This window comes from Epinephelus fuscoguttatus, linkage group LG17 (genome assembly GCF_011397635.1).
Source record: "Epinephelus fuscoguttatus linkage group LG17, E.fuscoguttatus.final_Chr_v1".
Classification (NCBI taxonomy): domain Eukaryota; kingdom Metazoa; phylum Chordata; class Actinopteri; order Perciformes; family Serranidae; genus Epinephelus; species Epinephelus fuscoguttatus.
This window is the reverse complement of record NC_064768.1, coordinates 28,991,895-29,011,609: the sequence shown is the minus strand read 5'-3', so window position 1 is coordinate 29,011,609 and position 19,715 is coordinate 28,991,895. Positions and strand designations below refer to the sequence as shown.

At 43.9% G+C, this 19,715-nt stretch overlaps 1 protein-coding gene across 1 annotated transcript in view; it reads right to left on the bottom strand.

Moving 5' to 3' along the window:
- cdk6 (cyclin-dependent kinase 6) overlaps nt 1–19,389 on the bottom strand; it is a 43,227-nt gene extending 23,838 nt beyond the window's left edge. Inside the window, exons 1-4 of the mRNA XM_049602265.1 lie at nt 18,615–19,389; nt 17,445–17,793; nt 13,074–13,209; nt 6,914–7,081 (exon numbers count right to left, since the gene is read on the bottom strand). Of these exons, the coding sequence (XP_049458222.1) occupies nt 6,914–7,081; nt 13,074–13,209; nt 17,445–17,668 (528 nt within the window). The 5' untranslated portion in view covers nt 17,669–17,793; nt 18,615–19,389. The remainder of the gene's footprint in view (nt 1–6,913; nt 7,082–13,073; nt 13,210–17,444; nt 17,794–18,614) is intronic.
- Between the last annotated feature and the right edge of the window lie 326 nt (nt 19,390–19,715).

Sequence of the window (19,715 nt, the reverse complement as noted above, 5' to 3'; positions counted from 1 at the left end):
AGAAACACATTGTCTGGCAAAAGAGGAGGTTCGCAGACACACGACTGTCCAGTTCATCCTTGGTCATCGCTGAGAAATGTCTGTTTCATCAGCGTCTGTTCCTGAACTCTTTTGCACCACTAGTGACAGTGCACTACGGATGCTTGCACGTCGCAGTCAAATAATCGATTAGTCACTGGACAGAAAATTTGTTGGCAATTATTTTGATCATTTAAGAATTGTTTTAGTCTTTTTTTTTTCAAGCAAAAAAGCCAAACATTTGCTGATTTTACACCTTGTAAATATGAGAATCTGTTGCCTTTCCTTGTCCTATATGCTAATAAATGAATAGCTATTAAGTTTTGGACCACTGCTCGAATAAAACATACAATTTGAAGAAGTCACCTTGGGCTTTGGGAAATGACACATGGCATTTTCACAATTTTCTGACATTTTATTGCACTGGTAAGAGGTTTACTTTTAATCATCTCCTTCAAACTGTTAAATAGAGCTTCATATTAACGAAAGGCCAAAAGCAAAATTATCAAGATGCATGCGGTTTGCTGACGTGAAGACATCTATCAGCTTTATCATCACTATCTTGTGAGATCATCGTAACTTGCGAACACACCAATCCACACTTTCCCTTTACCGACACCCACAGATTTTAACTCGCATACACAGTCAAACGAGGGCCCAAAAATAGACACACTTCTCAAAATGAAAATACAAATCCAGTGTGAAGAGTCGCGCCGCTCTTGAAAGCTTTGTAATGTAAAAGCCGGTCTGCTGTCTGAGCGCGGGCAGGAAATCTGGTTTCAATTTGTTTAATGTCGTCTGAGATATGGGTGTCTTATTCTGGTAAGCTTAGTGGGAGGGCTGTGAGCAGAGGAACGAGGGGGGGAAGGATCGGGAAAATACCTTTGATCAGGTAACAACTTCACTCCTCTGCATGTCCCCAACAGCAGAGTTTACAGGAAACTGACAGGCTGACTGACAGATGGTGTTAAGAGGCTATTTTTAAAAAGGAAAATTAAAAAGGGGAAATTATTTCACTGCAAAAAAACTGCAAAGCACCAAGCTTTAAGAGTCATACAATTCCTTTTGGCTGCTGTGTAACGCAATAACAAACTCAAGATAGGCAAACAAAAAACACTTGTGCCACTAATAAGCTGATCCTGTCATCTCCTGTGAATTACGGCAACCCCTCAGTTTATTTTGTTTTTGAACTCTAAAAACACAAATTCGACAACAAGTGTGAACACAAAGGGCTGGTTGGCATTCCCCTTGAGTTTTCCGGATCTAATTTAGCAGGCAACGATATGCGCATGACATTCATGAGAGTGGAAGGAAATGGGTTTCATGGGACCATCCTGTCAGCCTTGTACTGCAATTGTTGCTACTGTGGCTGGTGAGGATGAAAAAACCATCGAGGTCAGGTTACTACAAGTTATCTGTTTGGAACCAGCACTCGACACAACCTTTACTCCTCTGGCACAGTCACAAAAAATCTTATCCTACCGCTAAACCAGGAGGCGTTGATGAAAGTTCCTCGCCAAGTTAGGCTATGTCCACATGTACAAGGGCTTTTCATCTGCCACTGGTTTATTTTTTTAACATCATATAAAAAACTCATATCATCATACTTGCGCTATTTTGACTTGCTAGCATGTTGACGTCATGCTGTTACCCACGGCAACAACAAGCATGGCTGAAAGCAAATTTATTAGTGACTCCGCGGTGGTTCCAAAAAGAGGAGCATCTTCAGTAGTGTGGAATAAACTGTGGCGTCCTGAATGTTTTATGAACAGCCCCGGACATCTCAGACTCTTTTAGTGACTTACCGCTTACAAGGAACTCAGTCAGCGGCTCCTCTGGCAGCAGCACAGCGTCTCTCCCTCTCTTCTCTCGCCGTGCGCACATGGGTATCAAGGTCTTCAAGTGATTTTGTCATAAACCTTTGGTAATGTAAACCTACGTGCTGCTCGTGACTCGACAAAAAACTACATATGTGTTGCATAACAGCCTGTCACAGGTTACAGTGTGATGACTAGAGGAGAAATAGCAGAGCATAAAAGGTCCAGGTGGGAAAAAAGCAACTCAATCATTTATGATTTTGCCAAAAAAAAAAAAGAAGAGGAAAATCACCTTTTGATTTATATCTATAGATCCCAGGAGACATTATTATTTTGTATTTGGGAGCTGTTTAAACGTGTAATTTGTGATAGATTCTATTTTGTTGAACTAATTGTATTGTAACAGAATCTGAATCTCACTCTGAGTTGCTGTTGATTTTGTTTTAGGGCCATATTTCCCGCCCCTATTGTCTGCACACAAACTGCATTTAGGGCACTGAAAACGCATCTTTTGCAAAAATGTGAAGATTAGAAGAAACTCCTTTTTCAGTTTTGCAGTGTAGACAGTTTTTGACAGGTGTGAGGCAAAATTTTGCGCAAAGGCAGATGCGACCAAAATAGCACTGGCCCTGTTGAATCTCAATCTCAACAACGGAGATCCTTTGGGCCCTAACTTTTTCTCAGAGTAAGGAGCTAATACTTATTTTGAGTCTTTGATTGGATGAGTCCAAGTCAAATACTGACATTTATTTCTAACTTGTTAAATATCTTGCAGGGTCTTTGATCAAATGTGTCCAAATGTTATAAATTTGGATGTTAATAAGTCATGTTTTAACACTGACTTACACAAAGGAATCTCAGTATCACTGCAAAGTCTCAGGGTTTTATTTTGCTGTAGCATTTATACCAAATTCAAGCAACATCAAAAGAAATGTTTTTCCCCTAAAGCGCTTTGGCAGAAATGGGATCTCAATGAGATGGACAGAAAAAAAGACCCCTCTCGCTCTTTTCTGGCATGTCAGATTAACCCATCAGCTTTTCCCATCTGCCTGTCACTCACGGCAGTACAATGAGCCTGTAGCCAGACTGGGGTCATTAAAAAACCATCAACAAAGCAACGGACCTCCTGAGACTGCCAGGGGCAGCCTAATCTGGACCCCAGTACCAACCCAATGGGTGGTCTCCCTCCCTCTCTCCCGCTCCCTCCCTCTCTCTTTCGGGGAGAGTGAAATATGTGCAACATGGTAGGTGGGTGATGCCGATGGGGCCATCAGTCACACGCAACCATGCATGTGCAAATGCAGCCAGACTCGCACGTTTTTGTACACACACGCACAAACCACATTTTTTGTCAATGACACATTAACAACACGGCATGTTGCTAGGTGAGAAAGCAACTTCATCACAAAAAGAGAAGTTCAAGCGATGCTGGTAAATCATCAGCAGAAAGTACAAGAGTGCTACTTTCAGTTAGCGACACTGGGAAAAGAAAACGAGGAGCAAAGGGGCTCTTTTTGATGACTTTATGCAAATGATCACTTCAGCCATCTTGTCATTCTAGAAGTGCTAAATGAATCACTTTGAAAGTGAGAGAGAAGTGTCTTGTTCGCTTAAGCAACGGCAGTTCTCCAAAGCCCATCTGTCTGCCAGTAACGGTGGCATTAGGTGACTAAATAAGCAACTGCTGCTCTGTTGGGCAAAGGGGAAGATCCTCTTAAATGCTGTGTGTATTTGTGTACATGTGCGCTGCATACAGTGTAGATTATCTGCTTTTATTAGCAAGAGGAAATACTGAATGGATGAGTTGAGACTGTGCGTGTGTGTGCGTGCGTGTGTGTGTGTGTGTTTAGATGTGTGTCTGTGTGTTGGACTGATAGGGGGATTCCAGACACACAAGCACTCTTCTAGAACCAAAGATCCCGCGCTCTCTACGCTCCAGCGCATGCATGCACTTACACACACCCTCCATATCATTTTTTTGTGGCCCAATCTAATATATTTATATATAATCTAAAGACCCAAGACAGGAAATGAGTGTGTGAGTGTGAGCACACACACACAGTCAGAGCCGCTCTGTGTGCATGAGTAGTTTCGGGGACTTGATATTTGCAGTTCATATTGAAAGGTGAATTCCCAGTTAGGTATTCTACCCTCGACAGAAAGTGTCCCAGTCTAGTCATAAATAAAGGTTAACATCTACACAGAGACAAACCCTCCAGTGAAACCACAAACACACTGAGTATTGTATAACACTATGTAAATTCTTTGGTTAGGTACGTCTTCCTCTAACTGTTAACTATGTTTTATCATCATTAATCTAAATGATAAGTTATAGAAATAACTGGAGGAAATAATGACTAGTTTTATCTGAATCATAAAAAAATACCCTTTGTAATAATACTAAGAAATGGCAGTTTAGAGCCTGGACGACAGTCACACATTACTCAAACTGAGAAAACACTTAGAAGGGGGGAAAAAAAGGCCTGAATTTTGAAGCTTAATCAGTCACGACCGACGACAAACTGTCCTGACATTTCCAGCACAGACATTTATTAGTATTTCCTAATAACTGCAGTGTGAACAATGAGAGCTCCTGTTGACTTATCGATAACTTTATCATTAGATTTCAGTCAAAAATCAAAATAAAGTTCGACAATATTCCACTTCATCTTAATTAACGTTACATGTTCTGTGATGTATGGCTTGGCTTGGTTTCCTGAGAATAACGAGAGGGTTTATAAAATAATAAGCATGATATAACAATTTTTTTAAGTAGCCCACAGTGACTACTTTTCCTTGTGTGCCAAGAAATAAAGTATATATACACGTCAGCTCAAAGGGAGGAGCACCTGCTTGTGTCCACTAGCCTGGTAATCCCTTGTGGTGCAGTCACACCGGCACAGACATGTGTGCAGCTCTATTCTGATGCTGAGAGCAGAATAAAAGTTTGCATTCTTTCCCAAAGTTTGTTTATATTTTCCTTAGATGGATGGATGCAGAACGACTGGATGAGCCTGAGTTAAGTTCCCATGAGCTTTGCTAACTTGGCATGATGAAAAAAAAGAAGCTGTGTGGCCTTCACCTACAACCCTCATCTTCCTTCCTATCACTGCGGTGCCCCGTCGGCAGACTGGGTGAGTAACACTGCTGTTTATTTTACATGGTATTTCATATCAGTGTTGAAGCACACTGGGTGATGTCAAACCACTGTAGACAACGTTTTGTCTGTGTGTTGCACCGCCGCTCAACTCTCTGTGATTATATGTCACTATCTACACACAGCAGTTTGACGCCTCCAAAATGGTGCAAACACAACGCAGAAATTATTTTAAAACTGACGAGACGGCACACACCTGAAGTTCATCTTTGACGAGACCTACATAGAAGAAACTGGCGATATCAAACGGCAAGTGAACCTGAGGGGTCCAGACTGATTATCAAACCAGCTTAAGGCATGGCTGCATAGATCTGTGTGAATGTGAAGCAGTTCCGAAACCCTTCTCTCATGAACACAGGCTTATAACAAGGTGCCGAGCTACTGCTGCTGGCTACCTTAATCTTAAAAGTCTCATCTCTCTCTATTTCCAGCTCATCCAAAGACTCCTTTCAGTCTCCCTCTCTATTTTATCTGGTCATCAGAGCCCACAGCTCAACAGTTGGACATCAAAGCACCGACAGTGGAAAAGGGAGGGGTGTCTGTCTCTCCTCGTCTGTCCCATCCCTGTCTGCAGCAGCCACTGAGGGATTCCTGAGACGGACCACGGGGGCCCTTGGCTCTCACTTTACACAGAGAAACCCTATCATTTGGCCCAGTGCTGCAGAGCTACCCACTGATGCCCTGTGAGTGCCCGCTACATCACATTAGACGCTTTCAATCTGACTCTCGGGGGATGGGAGGGCAGTTCAAGGTAGTGTGTGTGCGAGGGTATGCGGGTGTGTGTCTTGCTCTACCAAAAAGCCTCGGTGGCAATGACAGCGTGAGTTTGAGTGGCGCATAAAAAGATAAATTTAAAAATGATAAAAGCGTACACGATGTGCAGAGACATGCACACTTGCAGGTGTGCACCCCCACACTAGCTTGACTCTTCAGACTTTATACAAAGCTCCAACAGCTGCCATTTGCTTTTTTTGGTTACACGCCGTACTTGTTTGAAAAGAAGAAGCAAGTAAGTGATGATGGAGTGAAAAATGGAAGTGTGCGGGTTTCGAGGAAAAAAGGAAGGCGGGACGAGGGTATAGGTTTGTTATTCTTTCCCTTGTTTTGCTGATATTTTCATAATTTGTTGGGGTTTTTTTTTTTGGTTCTGTCTCTTTTTGGTAACGTGTATGTTCACTTTAAAAGAAAAAGAGAGATCTAAATTTTAGAGGAACAATTTTAGCTTTATAGGCATACTAAGCAAGAATTGTTGGCTAGTGTTTGTGAACAATTCAAAGGTGATTTTTCGTAGCTACCTCTCGGATATGTGCGATAATGCAACTGGTTGCTATGTTTTTATAAAGCTCCAACCTCACCTGCGCACTGTGCTGAGGGACGCCTCGAACACAGGAAAATAAAAATAAGAAAATACAGCCAGAGGGCAGAGTCCCTGCAGATACACACCACGCCAAACACTTCTAAATGGTCATAAGTGATGATTAGAGAGGGATCATTTTTGTCTTTAAGGAAAATCCTGCATAATATACCTTTAACTTTTAAGAAAGTACTTCAACAGATTGTGTGAGTACCTGTTGACAGAGACTAGATTAACTGTAAGAGGTACAGTCTGGCACAGAGATTCTGAACACAAGACTAAGTATACAGATAAATTACTTAATCTTCACCAATAAATAAACAGAGCCCAAATCTATTTGCACCAGGGCTTGTCTCACATGACATCACAAACCAAGACAATGATATCATGAAATATTCCTCTATCCAAGTCTATTTATGTCTATGACCCAGTTAAAACATCCTGTGACCCACTTTTGGGTCTCTATTCATCAGTCGTGAACTTATGGTGTTGGGAGTGTCTGTTTTGAGTCACTCTGTTGTAGAGAACGATTGGATGAGCCCCACTGAGCTCAGACACACAACTCACCACAGAGGTGAGCGCCATCTGGAAGCTGTAGATGCGGGCGAGACCAAAGTCGGCCAGTTTGATCTGTCCTCCGCTGGTGACCAGGATGTTCTGGGGCTTCAGGTCACGGTGAACCACGCGGTGCGAGTGCAAGAAGTCCAGCCCCTGGAGCAGCTGGTACATCATATCCTGCAAGACGACAAAACAGACAGTACAAAGAAAGAGAGGGGGTGGATGTTTTTGTAAACACGACAAGGACACAGATTTGATACGATAAAGTTGAAATTAGGATGATGTAAGCTTTGGGATAATTGAGTCCTGACAAGGTTTAAAGGGACAGTTTACCCAAGAATCAAAAATATATAATTCTCCTCTTACCTATAGAGCTATGTGTCAGGCTAGATCGTTTTAAATCGAGTTGCGAGTTGAAATATCGGCCATAGAGATGTCTGCCTTCTCTTGGATACAGTCAAACCAGATGGCTCTCTGTTTGTGGTGCTCAAAAATAAGATAACCCACACAATTTTACGCAGGAACTATCTTCTTTCTACTGAATGACACCCGCCAACTGCATCACTGCAAAGAAGGAAGTGTGCACCTAACATCACTGAGGTAGCCAATGTTACAGCTCAGCCGAGGAGGACGCCATTAATGTGTACATCTCGCACTGCCATGAGCACCAGCCTTTCTTCCGTGAGTAGATGCACGATTCCTTTATCTTGAGTACCCGGGTCATGATTTCTGGGAGGAGACATTGCTGTTGACTGTTTCATATGTAGTTTTTTTGCCGCTTTGTGCAACACAAGCCGAGTGTCACCTAGTTCCATTATATTCAAGAGAAGGCAGATATCTCTACCGCTGATATCATCAACACTCTGCAAATCAACAAAACAATCTACACTGTAAAATATGTATTTTTGACTTTGGGGTGAACCGTCCCTTTAAATGTTAGGTGACATTTAGCGACCAGCGCAGACTAAATGGTTAAAGTTTGATTACATTTTCCTTATTTTGCTCAGAATGACTGAATCACACCTGATTGATCTGATTTCCAAAGTAGTTTCGCTATTATTGTACTTGCAAAACTGCCAAAGACAGATGGCCTCCCACACTTCTACATCAACATTTTAATTCATTCTTCTCTCAAACAAGGCAACAAAAGGCCTGAATGACAGGACCCTGCAGTGAGAAGTCAAGTATAAAGGCTGAGACACTGTGGTACGGAGGGAGTTAACTGGAAGAGGCCTGTGTCTTTTCTTGTCGACTGTGGCAGATGTTTGATAACTGACACACGATAGAAGCAGAGAGAGGCCCAGCGCTGCACAAGCATGGATCTCTTTCTCTCAGCAGCTGTCCTGCTCGAGTTAATTGGCGCTTGTTCTCTTTTTATGCCCAAAAGCTGACCTCAGAAATGGCCATAGGCACCGCATCCATGATGCACACGGGCAAAAGTAACACGAATGAACTGTGTCGGAAACCAGCTTGGACTTGTTCTCTTCAAACTGTAATACTCTCAAACAGGTCCTGCACCTGTAAACAAATAACAAGTCATTGCAAGGGATTGTGGCTGGGTGGTTTTGGCAGAGCTATGATGTGGATTGTTGTTGATAAAATAAAGTCTAGGGAGAGCTGTTTCAGCTTCAGGCCAGATTAAAAAAAATGTTTGTGGGTAAAAACGTACGTCTCCGCAATCACTGTGTCTGATAGAAAATCAAATGCAGTAAAGGACAAGGACACATAGTAAAATGTGGTGATGCTGGTGGCAATGTGTTGCATCCTAGCGGGTACAACCCCCCCCCTCCAAAACACACACACACTCCCTCCTATACACACACACACATGCCCCCTACGCACACCCCCAAAAGCCTCCGCCAAGACCTCACAAGTGACATGGACCTGAGCCCGCAGCTCTATTCACTGGCCGACCAGCTGGTGAGTGAGTCAAAGGGGTCTGCACACTCAAGCAGAAAACATTAGCAAACGGCGCGGGGCTGGCTGCTGTGCTGGCCATAGAGGAGGAGACAGGACGCCCCACACAATATGTGGAGATGGGGAGTGGTGTGTGTGTGTGTGTGTGTGTGTGTGTGTGTGTGTGTATACACACACAAACTGGGTGTCCCTCTGGGACTGTGTTAACATAATATGTGTGTATCTACATTTCCATTTGTGTGTGCACCTCAGACTGTGTAAGGGTGCATCAGTATCTGTGTGTGTGTGTGTGTGTGTGTGTGTGTGTGAGCATGCACATGTGTGTGTGTGCCCTCTGACCAAGGGCAGGCAGGATGCATAAACAGACCTTCCTTTCTACATCTCCATCCAGCCATGACCCAGCGAGGAGGGCAGCAGACAGACAGGGCCATAGGAGACGAGAGGCAGGCAGTTGGTTATTTTGCGAGTGTGTGTGTGTGTTTGGAGGGGGGTTGACACAATAGCATGCCCCCCCCCCCCCACCCATCAGTTCCTCTCCGCTTTAAATAGCCATTTCATCATGCTTCCTTTCAGCAGCATTTCCTAGTAAACACTAATTATCTCAGAAGTGTGACTCTTGGACAAACACACAAATAATCTTGGCCCCTTTGGCCTGAGTGCCATCTTCTCTGCTGTATCAATTACACTCACAACACACTGAGTAGTGAAAAATATTCCAACTATGTTCAACAGCCTATCTTGCTGCAGTGCCAATATAAAAAAAAACACCAAGTTTAGAAGTTAAAATCCCCAAATTACTGCTGCCACAAGGTTTAAGCCCACATGTTGCCCGGAGAGCAATGGTGAGCCTCGTCTTTGCCTCACACAAAGTTGATTTCAGCAGTAATAAGGCTCACAAGAGTTGCTCAACACATAACTGTCTTCAACTGGCAGCACTTTGACCTTCAAAAACCCCACCAGCAACTTGGCCAAGAGGAAACAAAAATCACACAAAACAGCAACAGATCTGACCCTGAAAAAGCAGGAGGAGCAGGAAAAAAGTAGTCAGCCCTCTGCGAGATGCAGTCAAAACATGGCTTTCTGAGTGCGCCTCCTTTTCTAATGCAAATGCACCAGAGGCAGCCATATTGTTTATTGTAGCTAGGCACAATATGGGACATCTGCCGGTTAGCGTTAGTGTAATTCCCTCCCCATGCTTCATTAACCTCCCCCTTTATGGGCCCAGAGAATGGAGTTGTGGAGGCTTGGACGGCGGCGGCGGAGGAGGGTGGGTGAGACCCAAGCGCTGGCCCGGCTGAGGAGCACTGGGGCTGGGGCAGCCCGGCTCCTTGATGTCCTTCCAGCTCATTTGATTCCTGGAGGAGGACCTCTTTCATCAATGACCATGTGGTGGGTCTTGAGTCTGAGTAAGGCTGAGTGGGTGGTGGAGAGTGGGGGCTGAAATGGACAGGCTGGAGTGGGGTGGGGTGTCTGGTGCTGGGGGTGGATTGGGTTTGAGGAAAACTATGCCTGTTCCTTTTTAGTTTAGGGTCTATGGCTGAGGGTGTTTGTCTTTGGTTTAGGGTATTCAAGGGTGACACTTTTGAATAGGTAAGCCTTTAATGAGACGGGCACAGGTGTGCTAAACTTGGGATTCATGATCTGGTGTCATCTGGTATATTGCCGGGGGCAAATTGAGTTGCTGGGAAGGGGGGGGCATTTGGGGGGGTTACTGTGCAGTGTCCACTGTCCTAGAAATAACAGGGGATGGTGCCTGTGTCATCTTGTCACTCCATCATTGTCCTTTTGTCCCCTCCAGGCTCCAGCTGTATGGGTGTTAGGAGAAAGCAAAAGAGGGAGGGGGGCCTTGAGGGGTCAGTATGCTTCAAACGAAACGCTCGTTGGGTCGTTGAATGGCATCGGAAACCTCCTCCCAAAAGCTTTTCCCATGTCAGAATTGGTAGGGGGCTGCTGCCAACAATTTTTGTTACTTATCAAAACTGACAATGTGACAAATAAGCCCACTTCATGTAGCAGCTGGCCTGGTGTGCAGACAGAAGGATTTGAACTTCTTGAATGTTTCTGTGCACAATCAAATGCAACATGATGGACGCCTGTCAAAAATAGTGACTGGCTGTTGAAAAGTGTGCACTGCCATCCCCATATCGGCGATTATTGCGTCTCACCACTTTGTGTGACAGCAGGCCACATCCTCGAGAGCGGCCTTCCAAAAAGATATAAACACCAAGGCAAATTACGCAAAATGGTGATCAGTTATTCATCTGTCAATTACTGTTGATCGAGTAATGAATAATCTTTTAAGCATCAGTTTACGCACTAATAGTCATATCCACACCTCATGAACAATCAAATGACTCCAGCTAACATTTCCCTCCAATATCAACTATTTGCTAAGATCATTATTTTCATATCGTCATCATCAATATCAGAAAACGGTGCAGAGCCAAAGCGGCATGTTTAAATTTTGTCTGGCCAACAGTGCAAAACCAAAAGATATTCACTTTACAGTCAAATAAACAAAGACAACCAGCTACTATTAAATTAATCTGCAACTAATCTGAGAACCGATCATTTGGTTTGAGTGATTTTTTTTAAAGAAAAAAAAGTCTAATTTCTACGATTACAGTTTTTTAAATGTGAATATTTTCAGGTTTCTTTACTCCTCTTTGAGAGTAAACTGAATATCTTTGGGCTTTTGGACAAAACAAGAGACATATGGATGTCATCTTGGGCGCTGGGAAACACTTTCTGACATTTAAAGCCCAAACAACTAATTGTTTAATTTAGAAAATAACTGGCAGCTTAACAGAAAATGAAAATACCATGAGTTGCAGCCCTAAAATGCAGTGTCATCAGCAGTCATAGGTTTTCATGTGAATGTGTAAGACTTACAGAAGTACAACACTTGGAATCTAACATCATGATCAACGCAATGATCACTGCCCTGAGATATCCATAGAAACCACAGCACCATATACTGTATCAGCGTCAGTAGAAACCCTGGGAAAGCCTCAGGTGTGTTCGTGACTCGTCTATGCTTGCAAAGCACCCCACCAGCATTTCTGCTCCACACAAAACTTTCACAGGTAAACCTGGCCCCCAGGGTGAAAACCAACGGTTACTCTAGCTTCCAGAACTTCTCTGTTTCAAATATGACACTTAAAACTCTGAGGCCCCTCTGTCCAAAAATAGAGATACAGTATATCTCTCTAATATTGCACACGATACATTTACAGACCTTGGGGTGAAACGTGATAGAGATTTTTTTAAAAAGGTGTGAGTGTGGGAAAGAGTAAAACAAAAGGAGACAGTTACAGAGAAAAGTAGCTGGCGACACGTCCATTTCCGGCCTTTTGGCGAAGCGTAAATAGACACTCAGTGGATTTATTTAATGGGAGAAATTGATAGTTGTCGGGGTTTTGAATGTTTGCAGTAGAAATGGTGGTATAAAGGTTGAACTACTGTGGAGTACAATTGTTAGGACTTACACAAAGTTTCTCACACACGCTTTTTCCTCTGTCTCCATCTGTGATGCAGTGTAAACTTGGAGGGAGAGGGCAGAGTGAAAATAGAGAAGCCGAGGAGCCTCTAATTTGGAGCCCATCTGCCACATGTGCTGCCCTTCAAAATGCTCCCGTACCTCTGATGTTGGAGGGGACTGCACTCTGTCCTCTGTGTCTGTGGCCAAGGAAACTCACTCACTACCGTACAGACGCGGCTTTGGTCATGTGGTGTTCAAGCCACAGAGTATTAGCAAATCACTTCCTATATATTTCAAACAGGAACTGGAAATAATATGTCAAATTAACTTCTTAAATGTTTTGGAATTTGTCTGGGAATATTAACATGTACTCCACAAGTTCCACTCAAGCCACACTGCTCTGCAACAGACAAGTATGTCTTTCTTTTTCTGGAGTGTCACATGAACGTGAAAACAGGCTTAGTGAGCAGCAGAAAGCAGCATGGAGGCCAGTGAAAACGTTGCAGTGGTTATATCTTTAGTTTCTTTTCAAATCTGTGCTGACTAGTTTGGAGCAATGTTTGCGCACTGCTTGGATAGTGACAAAGTTTGCACGCCCACCGAGGTGTCATGTTCCCACCTAAGCCAGTCAGAGCTTGCCTTGAACCAATCAATACCTGTGATTACTGTAGAGTCATTTGCCCCAGGAGTGACAGCCAATTCTAACCTTTCCCACTAACAACACACGCCAGATGTTAGTGGGTTTTGTAGTCTTAAGATAACAGTGGTTACCTTGATGGTCTCGGGTGGTACTCCGGGGTCAGGGGCTTTCTCCAGGTAGGTGGTCAGGTCCTGATCCACGTGCTCAAACACCAGAGTGAGCTTGGTTTCCCGGTCAGTCCGAGAGACTGTACACACATCAAACAACCTAGAAACAAGAGGAACAGGTGGAGGAGATCAATACAATTGATTTAGTGGGGTCCGCTTGGCTCAGCAAGCTGCAACTAAGCTCCTGACTACAACTAATGAGCGGATATCTCACAAGTCTGTTGTTCTGTTTGCATTTTCTTTCTTTCTGTGCACTCATTCACCATCTCCCTCAAAATGAACACTCAGCTTATTATATAGTGAGTAGTAAATTGAGATTTTGACTTTTTAGTACCACCTTTATGGACACAACAGTTTTGGTTCTACTGTGTAAGGCTGTTAAATTCACTCCATATTATATAATGTAATAAAGTAAACAGTGCACTTAGGGAGTGCTTTCATACACAGCAAACTAGACATGTGAAACACAGGTGTAACTAATGACATTAATAATGACTTGTGACTTACTGGAACACCTTAATGTAATGGAGCCTCCATTAATGTTATTAGTTACGCCTGTGTGTTTCCTGCTATGACAAGTCCAAATGACTGCATGAGTAAAGAGTCTTATGAGGCAGCACAAAGAAGACAAAGGGGACACGCTGTGTTTTTTCTTTTACGGAAAAGGACAGTCTTCCAATAAAACCTCATCAGCTGAGAGTTTAAGTGTCTGCGTTGTGGCTGGTCAGGAAAGCATCATCCATTCTCGCACATTAAATCTTACGCCAAGAATCTGAGTCTGAACTCTCAGCTCCTGGTTATCCTACAGAGTCCTGAATTATGGTGTGCTGCAGGACACCCAGATAACACTGTGTCAGGTTACCCTTAAAAACTACTTCTCCTCGAAGCTTTTGAAGATTCGAGACCATCGAGTCCCAAACACCAGCGCTTAAGGTTGTGTTTCACTAGGCAACAAACTAAGGCCAAGAATCCAGATTATGTCGGCGGACCTGCCAAGGCAGGCTTTGGTGAAAAGCTGAAAAAAAAAAGCTATCCAGTATGTCCTCTTCAAAGAGCTGGGGACCACAAGCAGCATTCCTCAACCAGCACTATGACAACTCCTGATGCTCTATGGGGAGTCGAGTGGACACTGTGTGCAGCCGCTGCAGAGGCAGCATCATCAACAACACGGGAGACGAAGGGAGTCGTGATGGATCTCCATCAGGCACGTTGTGTTGGGTTACTGTCATCGCAGCACTTCTAAAGTACACCGTTATTATCTTTGAGTAAATGTGAGTGAGCCAATGAAGTGTTGAATAGTCATGACCGCTGTGTACCAACTTTGACTTCCAACCTCAAATGCAAAGATTGGTGGGATTAGAGTAGATATTGACACTGAAGATTCATAGTGATCCTTCACAATGTCATGTCAATATTTTGATATGTTTTTCAGTGCATGTGCTGTTAGATTTCAAACTAACTAATCTACATAAGCCGTTTAAAATCGAAGCGTGGAAAGAAATGACTAAATCTCTCCGGAAACGCTTTCATTCCTATCCAACGAGGCACCGTGCATCCCTGCCAACACCCTTGTAATCAGCAGACTTGGAAACGCTGCAGTGAGCGAGAGGCGATTCATTCAAGGTATTAGTACTGTGCATGATGTCACAGAATAGGCGACGCCTTCCTCTCCAAGCGCTGGGGTTAAACGCCCCTCACAGCTCGATTGTTGGGCTACAATGGGGGCTCTCAGCAGACACTGAACATATGGAATGAATAATGGGCCTCATTACAAACATCCAGGGGTTGCCTAGAGTCACACAGAAGGCCCACAATGCACCCTTCCTGGCCTGCGCTTGCTTTGCCTCGCTGGTTTGCTAAGCTGGAGGATGGTGAAGTCCCTGAAGAGCTGATAGTTTGCACTCTTGAACTGATTTATTGCAAGAAATGCTACTGCATGTTGAGCCTGTGCTCTCACAGCAGTGCGCAAAGTGTGTTTGACCACTAAATAAAACTGAGTAAAGAAAACTTTATACCCGCTGACGTATTTGTCTTCAAGTGAGAACAAAACCTATTGTGATCCCATTAAGAGAAAACCATAACCATTATCCTCCATTATTCATTTATACGCCAGGGAATTATTGTTAGAGGCACAAGGGCAGTAGCCAGGCTTCTGAAAACGTACATTTAGAGCTTCCTCTTCAATCCCAAAGCACTCAATATTCCATAATTTAAAAACAGTGCCAAGGTCAGACCTTGGCTAGTGCCAACACATGACGCAGTATCTGAGTGCTGACCTCTGAGTAAACAATTCATTACAAAACTGAAAGAAAATGTGCTCTGTGTGCCGAGCAGAGAGGAGGCTGCCTTTAAAATGGCTATATTCACTAGAGCCAGCGTGACTTAAAGTAACTGAGCTGGGAGAGCAGCAGTGTCTTGCTCAAGGGCACTTTGACAGCATAGAGTATACTGATTATATTAAATGCATCAAACATGTGACATGCTTTTTTTGTTACATACTGTATTCTAGAGCTGCAATGATTAGTCTAATAATCAATTAGTCGATTGAAAGAAGATTGTTCAGTCATTTGTCGAGCAAAAACGTCACATTTGCTGCTTCCAGCTTCTTAAATGTGAAAATTTGCTGCTTGTAAATGAAGAAGGTCTCCAGGTATTGGACTGTGGGCTGGCCAAAAGAAGCAATTTGAAGATGTCACTTTGGGCTCTGGGAAATTGTAAGACAAAGTTTTTTACATTTTATAGACAAAACAATTAATTAATCGTTAAAATAATTGTCAGATTAATATTCAGTTAAAGTAATGCTAGTTTCAGCCCTTAGTGAACTGAAGGATTATATATAAAATGTGATCATCCTTGGTGACCTTGAATATTTGAAGATTCTTCGCTGATCTTGGGAACTCATTTGCGATGCGAGTATTGAGTGAATATTCTAAAATCAGCGCTCGCTTCTGAGCTGCAATGATTTGTCAATTAAAGCTCCAGTTAGTAGGATTTTGGGAGATAAAATGGCAGCAATAAAATGCATATTCATAACTGTGTTTTCATTAGTTTGGAACTAACGATCATTGCATTTTGGTGATATTAGAATGAGCTGTTTATATCCGGTCGTCTTCAACAGTGTCTGCCATGTTGTTCCTACAGTAGCCCAGAACAGACAAACCAAACACTGGCTCTACATAGGGCTATTCACGTGTTTACGTTTGCTTGCATGTTGGACACTGTAGTTCTCCTACATGCTTGGCACATGGGAGAAGTTTCAGTTGGCTGCAAATTGCAACCTCACCGCTGGATGCCAAGAAATCCTACACACTGGACCTTTAATCGATCAGTCGATAAATGGTTGCAAATTCACTGGTTGCACCTTAAATATTTCTGATAGTAAGTATCTTTGGAGTTTTGGTTTTGTGGTCAAATGATGATGTTGATGTGGTGCTTTGGGGATTGTGAGGAGCGTCTGAGGTGCTTTTTTTGTTTCCTAAAAAGAGCAAACAATTCATTTAGAAAGTATGAATATGATTGTTGTCTGCAGCCCTAGCTCACATATTAACTCGGTAATGAACCTTGAGTTTGGAATATTATTAGATACTTTGAATGTATGAGCAGATAAATCTCATGAAAACTAATGTAAGCTAGCAGAAAGCCAGTTTTGAAAGGCAGCATCACAGGTTGCATGTGCATTTATCAATACTCACCTGTCCTGTCAAAGTGCTCTTGCTCTACTGTTTATTAGTCAGTCAATCTTTAATATAAACAGGTAGTGTCATTTGTATTATGATGTCTTTTCCAAGCATTTATGAATTTAAGAAGACGCACACATTGTTCTGGTGCCATTTCTTTGGGGAAACGGGGTGGAACGCCACCAGTTTGTAACGCTGTTGCATCTTCTAGGCGCATGAGGTGGATAAAATTGATTGGCGCTAACTACTTCTGACAAACCAGAGGTGTGGTTTCATATTAGACGCCTGACTTACAACGCAGACAACAATGCAAATGGAGACAGTTATGATCTTAACAGGTGTGCCCCCCAACAGTGGCAGCACGCGGCTCGTCATTAAGCAACCCCCATTTTCACATTGTCAGCAGGAAACAGTTAAAGAAGAGGACTTCTGCTACACAAACAGTGGACGAGGATGAGTGTGTGCCTAAACTAAAGGTCATATGAGGCAGCATGGTTGCCACTGGAGACCATCAAAAAGGAAGTGATGTGTGTGTCTGTCTTGTACACAACATGTCTCTCACACTCTTTCAAATTCAAACACATATAGGCTACACACACAGAGACACACACACGCACACACACACACACAGGGCTACCCACCTCTCCCCCTCACTTACCTGACAACATTGGGGTGCTCAAAGGCTTCAAGCTGCCTCAGTACCGCCACCTCCCGGATGGTGGAGAGAGGCATCCCCTCTTCCTCCGTCTGGACACGAACTCTTTTTAGGGCTACAAAGCGTCCCCCGTTCTTCAAATCTCTCGCCTTGTACACTTTCCCATAAGCGCCTTCTCCAATCTCGGCCACAGGCTCATATTGAGTACCAGTACTTTCTTTGTCCATTTTTGCAGAACTTTTTTTTTCCTCCTCTCTTGTTGAAAATATTGCGGGGAATCCCGGCGAGGGTGACGAGCCAGAGAGTTTCTCACAAAGGCATATTCACAGAAAAAAGTTGGCACATGCAATGCCTAGATGACAGGGAGACACAGATGGAGGAAGACACCATCTTTGTCAGAGTTGGTCAAACGGTGCTCCAGGTAGGCAATAACAGGACTGTCATCATGTTTTATTCCGACTATCAACACAAGAGCCCCGTTGCGTCCCAACTTCCACTCCTCCTCCTATTACGCATAACATGTCCTCCTACCTCTAACACAAAGTAATGTCAAATAATTCAAATTAGCCACATTTAAAAAGAAGCTTTGCACCAAATAAACACTCTCGCGCGTTCAGAAAATCACCCCAAATGCAATGCTGTTGGAGTTATGCTCATGTGGGCTGTCCAACTCTGGTAAAAGGAAATTAAACATTTAAAGAGAACACGCAAAAAGAAAGCACAAATCTCACACACCGAGCTGTTTTAAACTAACACAACAACATGCGGACTGCTTCTCTTGTCCTGCTTTATCAAACTTTCTGTTTGAGGCGACACAAACTTGGCGAGCGAGCACGTGGCTGTCTACTGATTGCATTGTCTGAACTTCCTACAGCAACAGTCCATTTAAAACACCGTAAAACTCAACTTTCACACCCGAAACCGCTGTAAATGCGTAAAACAGTGCAGTGGCAGAGTTTTAAAGGTGTTTGTGTCAGCTCGGGTGCCTTCCCCGAATTTTTTCTAATTTAATTGTGCGTGCGCTCAAATGGGCTCATTTAAATTCTAGCAAGCTCGGGAGTCGCTCTTTTGCGCTTTTAAAATGATATTGGATTTTAAAGACACATTTCGAAACTCTTAAAGACAATTTCTGGCACACAATTCTGCAGATATACCCCCACTTTCAGTGTTTACCTTGGTTAATGTTGTCAATAAAATGTCGCAACGTCGGCATGTCCGATACAATGCTGAGGAGGCATTCGCGTCTCGGATAAAATGTCCTGCATCAAACGCATCCCTGTCCACTGTCCTCCATGCGGGGGCCACACAGGTAGTTGGACGGTGCAGGCTCTAATCCCCCATCCCTCAGACTGCACCAGCCCAAGCAGAGACACTCAAACAAGGGAGGAGGAGGAGAAGGAGGAGGTGGTGGTGGTGGTGTGTTGCACGAAAACTCACTCACACGCACTCTCACTGCAACTGTGTGTGTGCGTGTGTGGGAGGTGGTGGAGGGGAAGGGGGCGTAGATGATGGGGGGGGTCATAGGACAAAGGCAAACGCGTGATACAGCCCTCCAAAACCACGCTCTTCTTTGGATTTTCTCCTTTCTCTCCCCTTCTTTTTTTCTTCCATATATCCCCGGATAGGCCTATGCAACTGCAGCCCCGCTCCGCCTGTGTGAGCTCCGTCTCTGCCTGGCTTTCCCACGCCGGCTGAATGTGGCCTGACCCCCTTCAGAGAGGTTTGACACGGAGCGGGGACATTTCCGCATTCCTCCCCGACTACAAAGGCTCACCGCCTCCTTTTTGCTCTCCCTCGGCCTCCTCGGTGCTTTACCATTCATAGTCCTCTCCGCGGGTTTTGTCTCCTGTGTCAAAACCGGGAGCACCGCAGGGATCGGAGAGGGGAGAGAGGCGGTTTATTGGATGGACGGCCACACTATCTATCTACCCCCCCCCCCCCCTCAAAGCATTGAGGAACTCCTGCAGGCAACAATGCGCCAGCGGGGATGCAATGTGACAAGCTCGCCCTAGATGGTCCTGAGGGGTCAGGTTCAAGGCCCGGTGGCTTGATCTGTGGCAGGGGGACTCCTCTGCTCGGGTGGTCGTCTGCAGGGCTCCATGCCCCACATCAGGCGTGATGGACATACATGACAAAGTTTTTTTTAAATTTTGAAAATATGGAAAAGTCTGCAGAGCATCACCTACTTCATCATCATCATCATCATCATCATCATCATCATCAGGGTATACCTTTGATTAATTCCACAGTAAAGGATGGAAGATTATTAAAGTG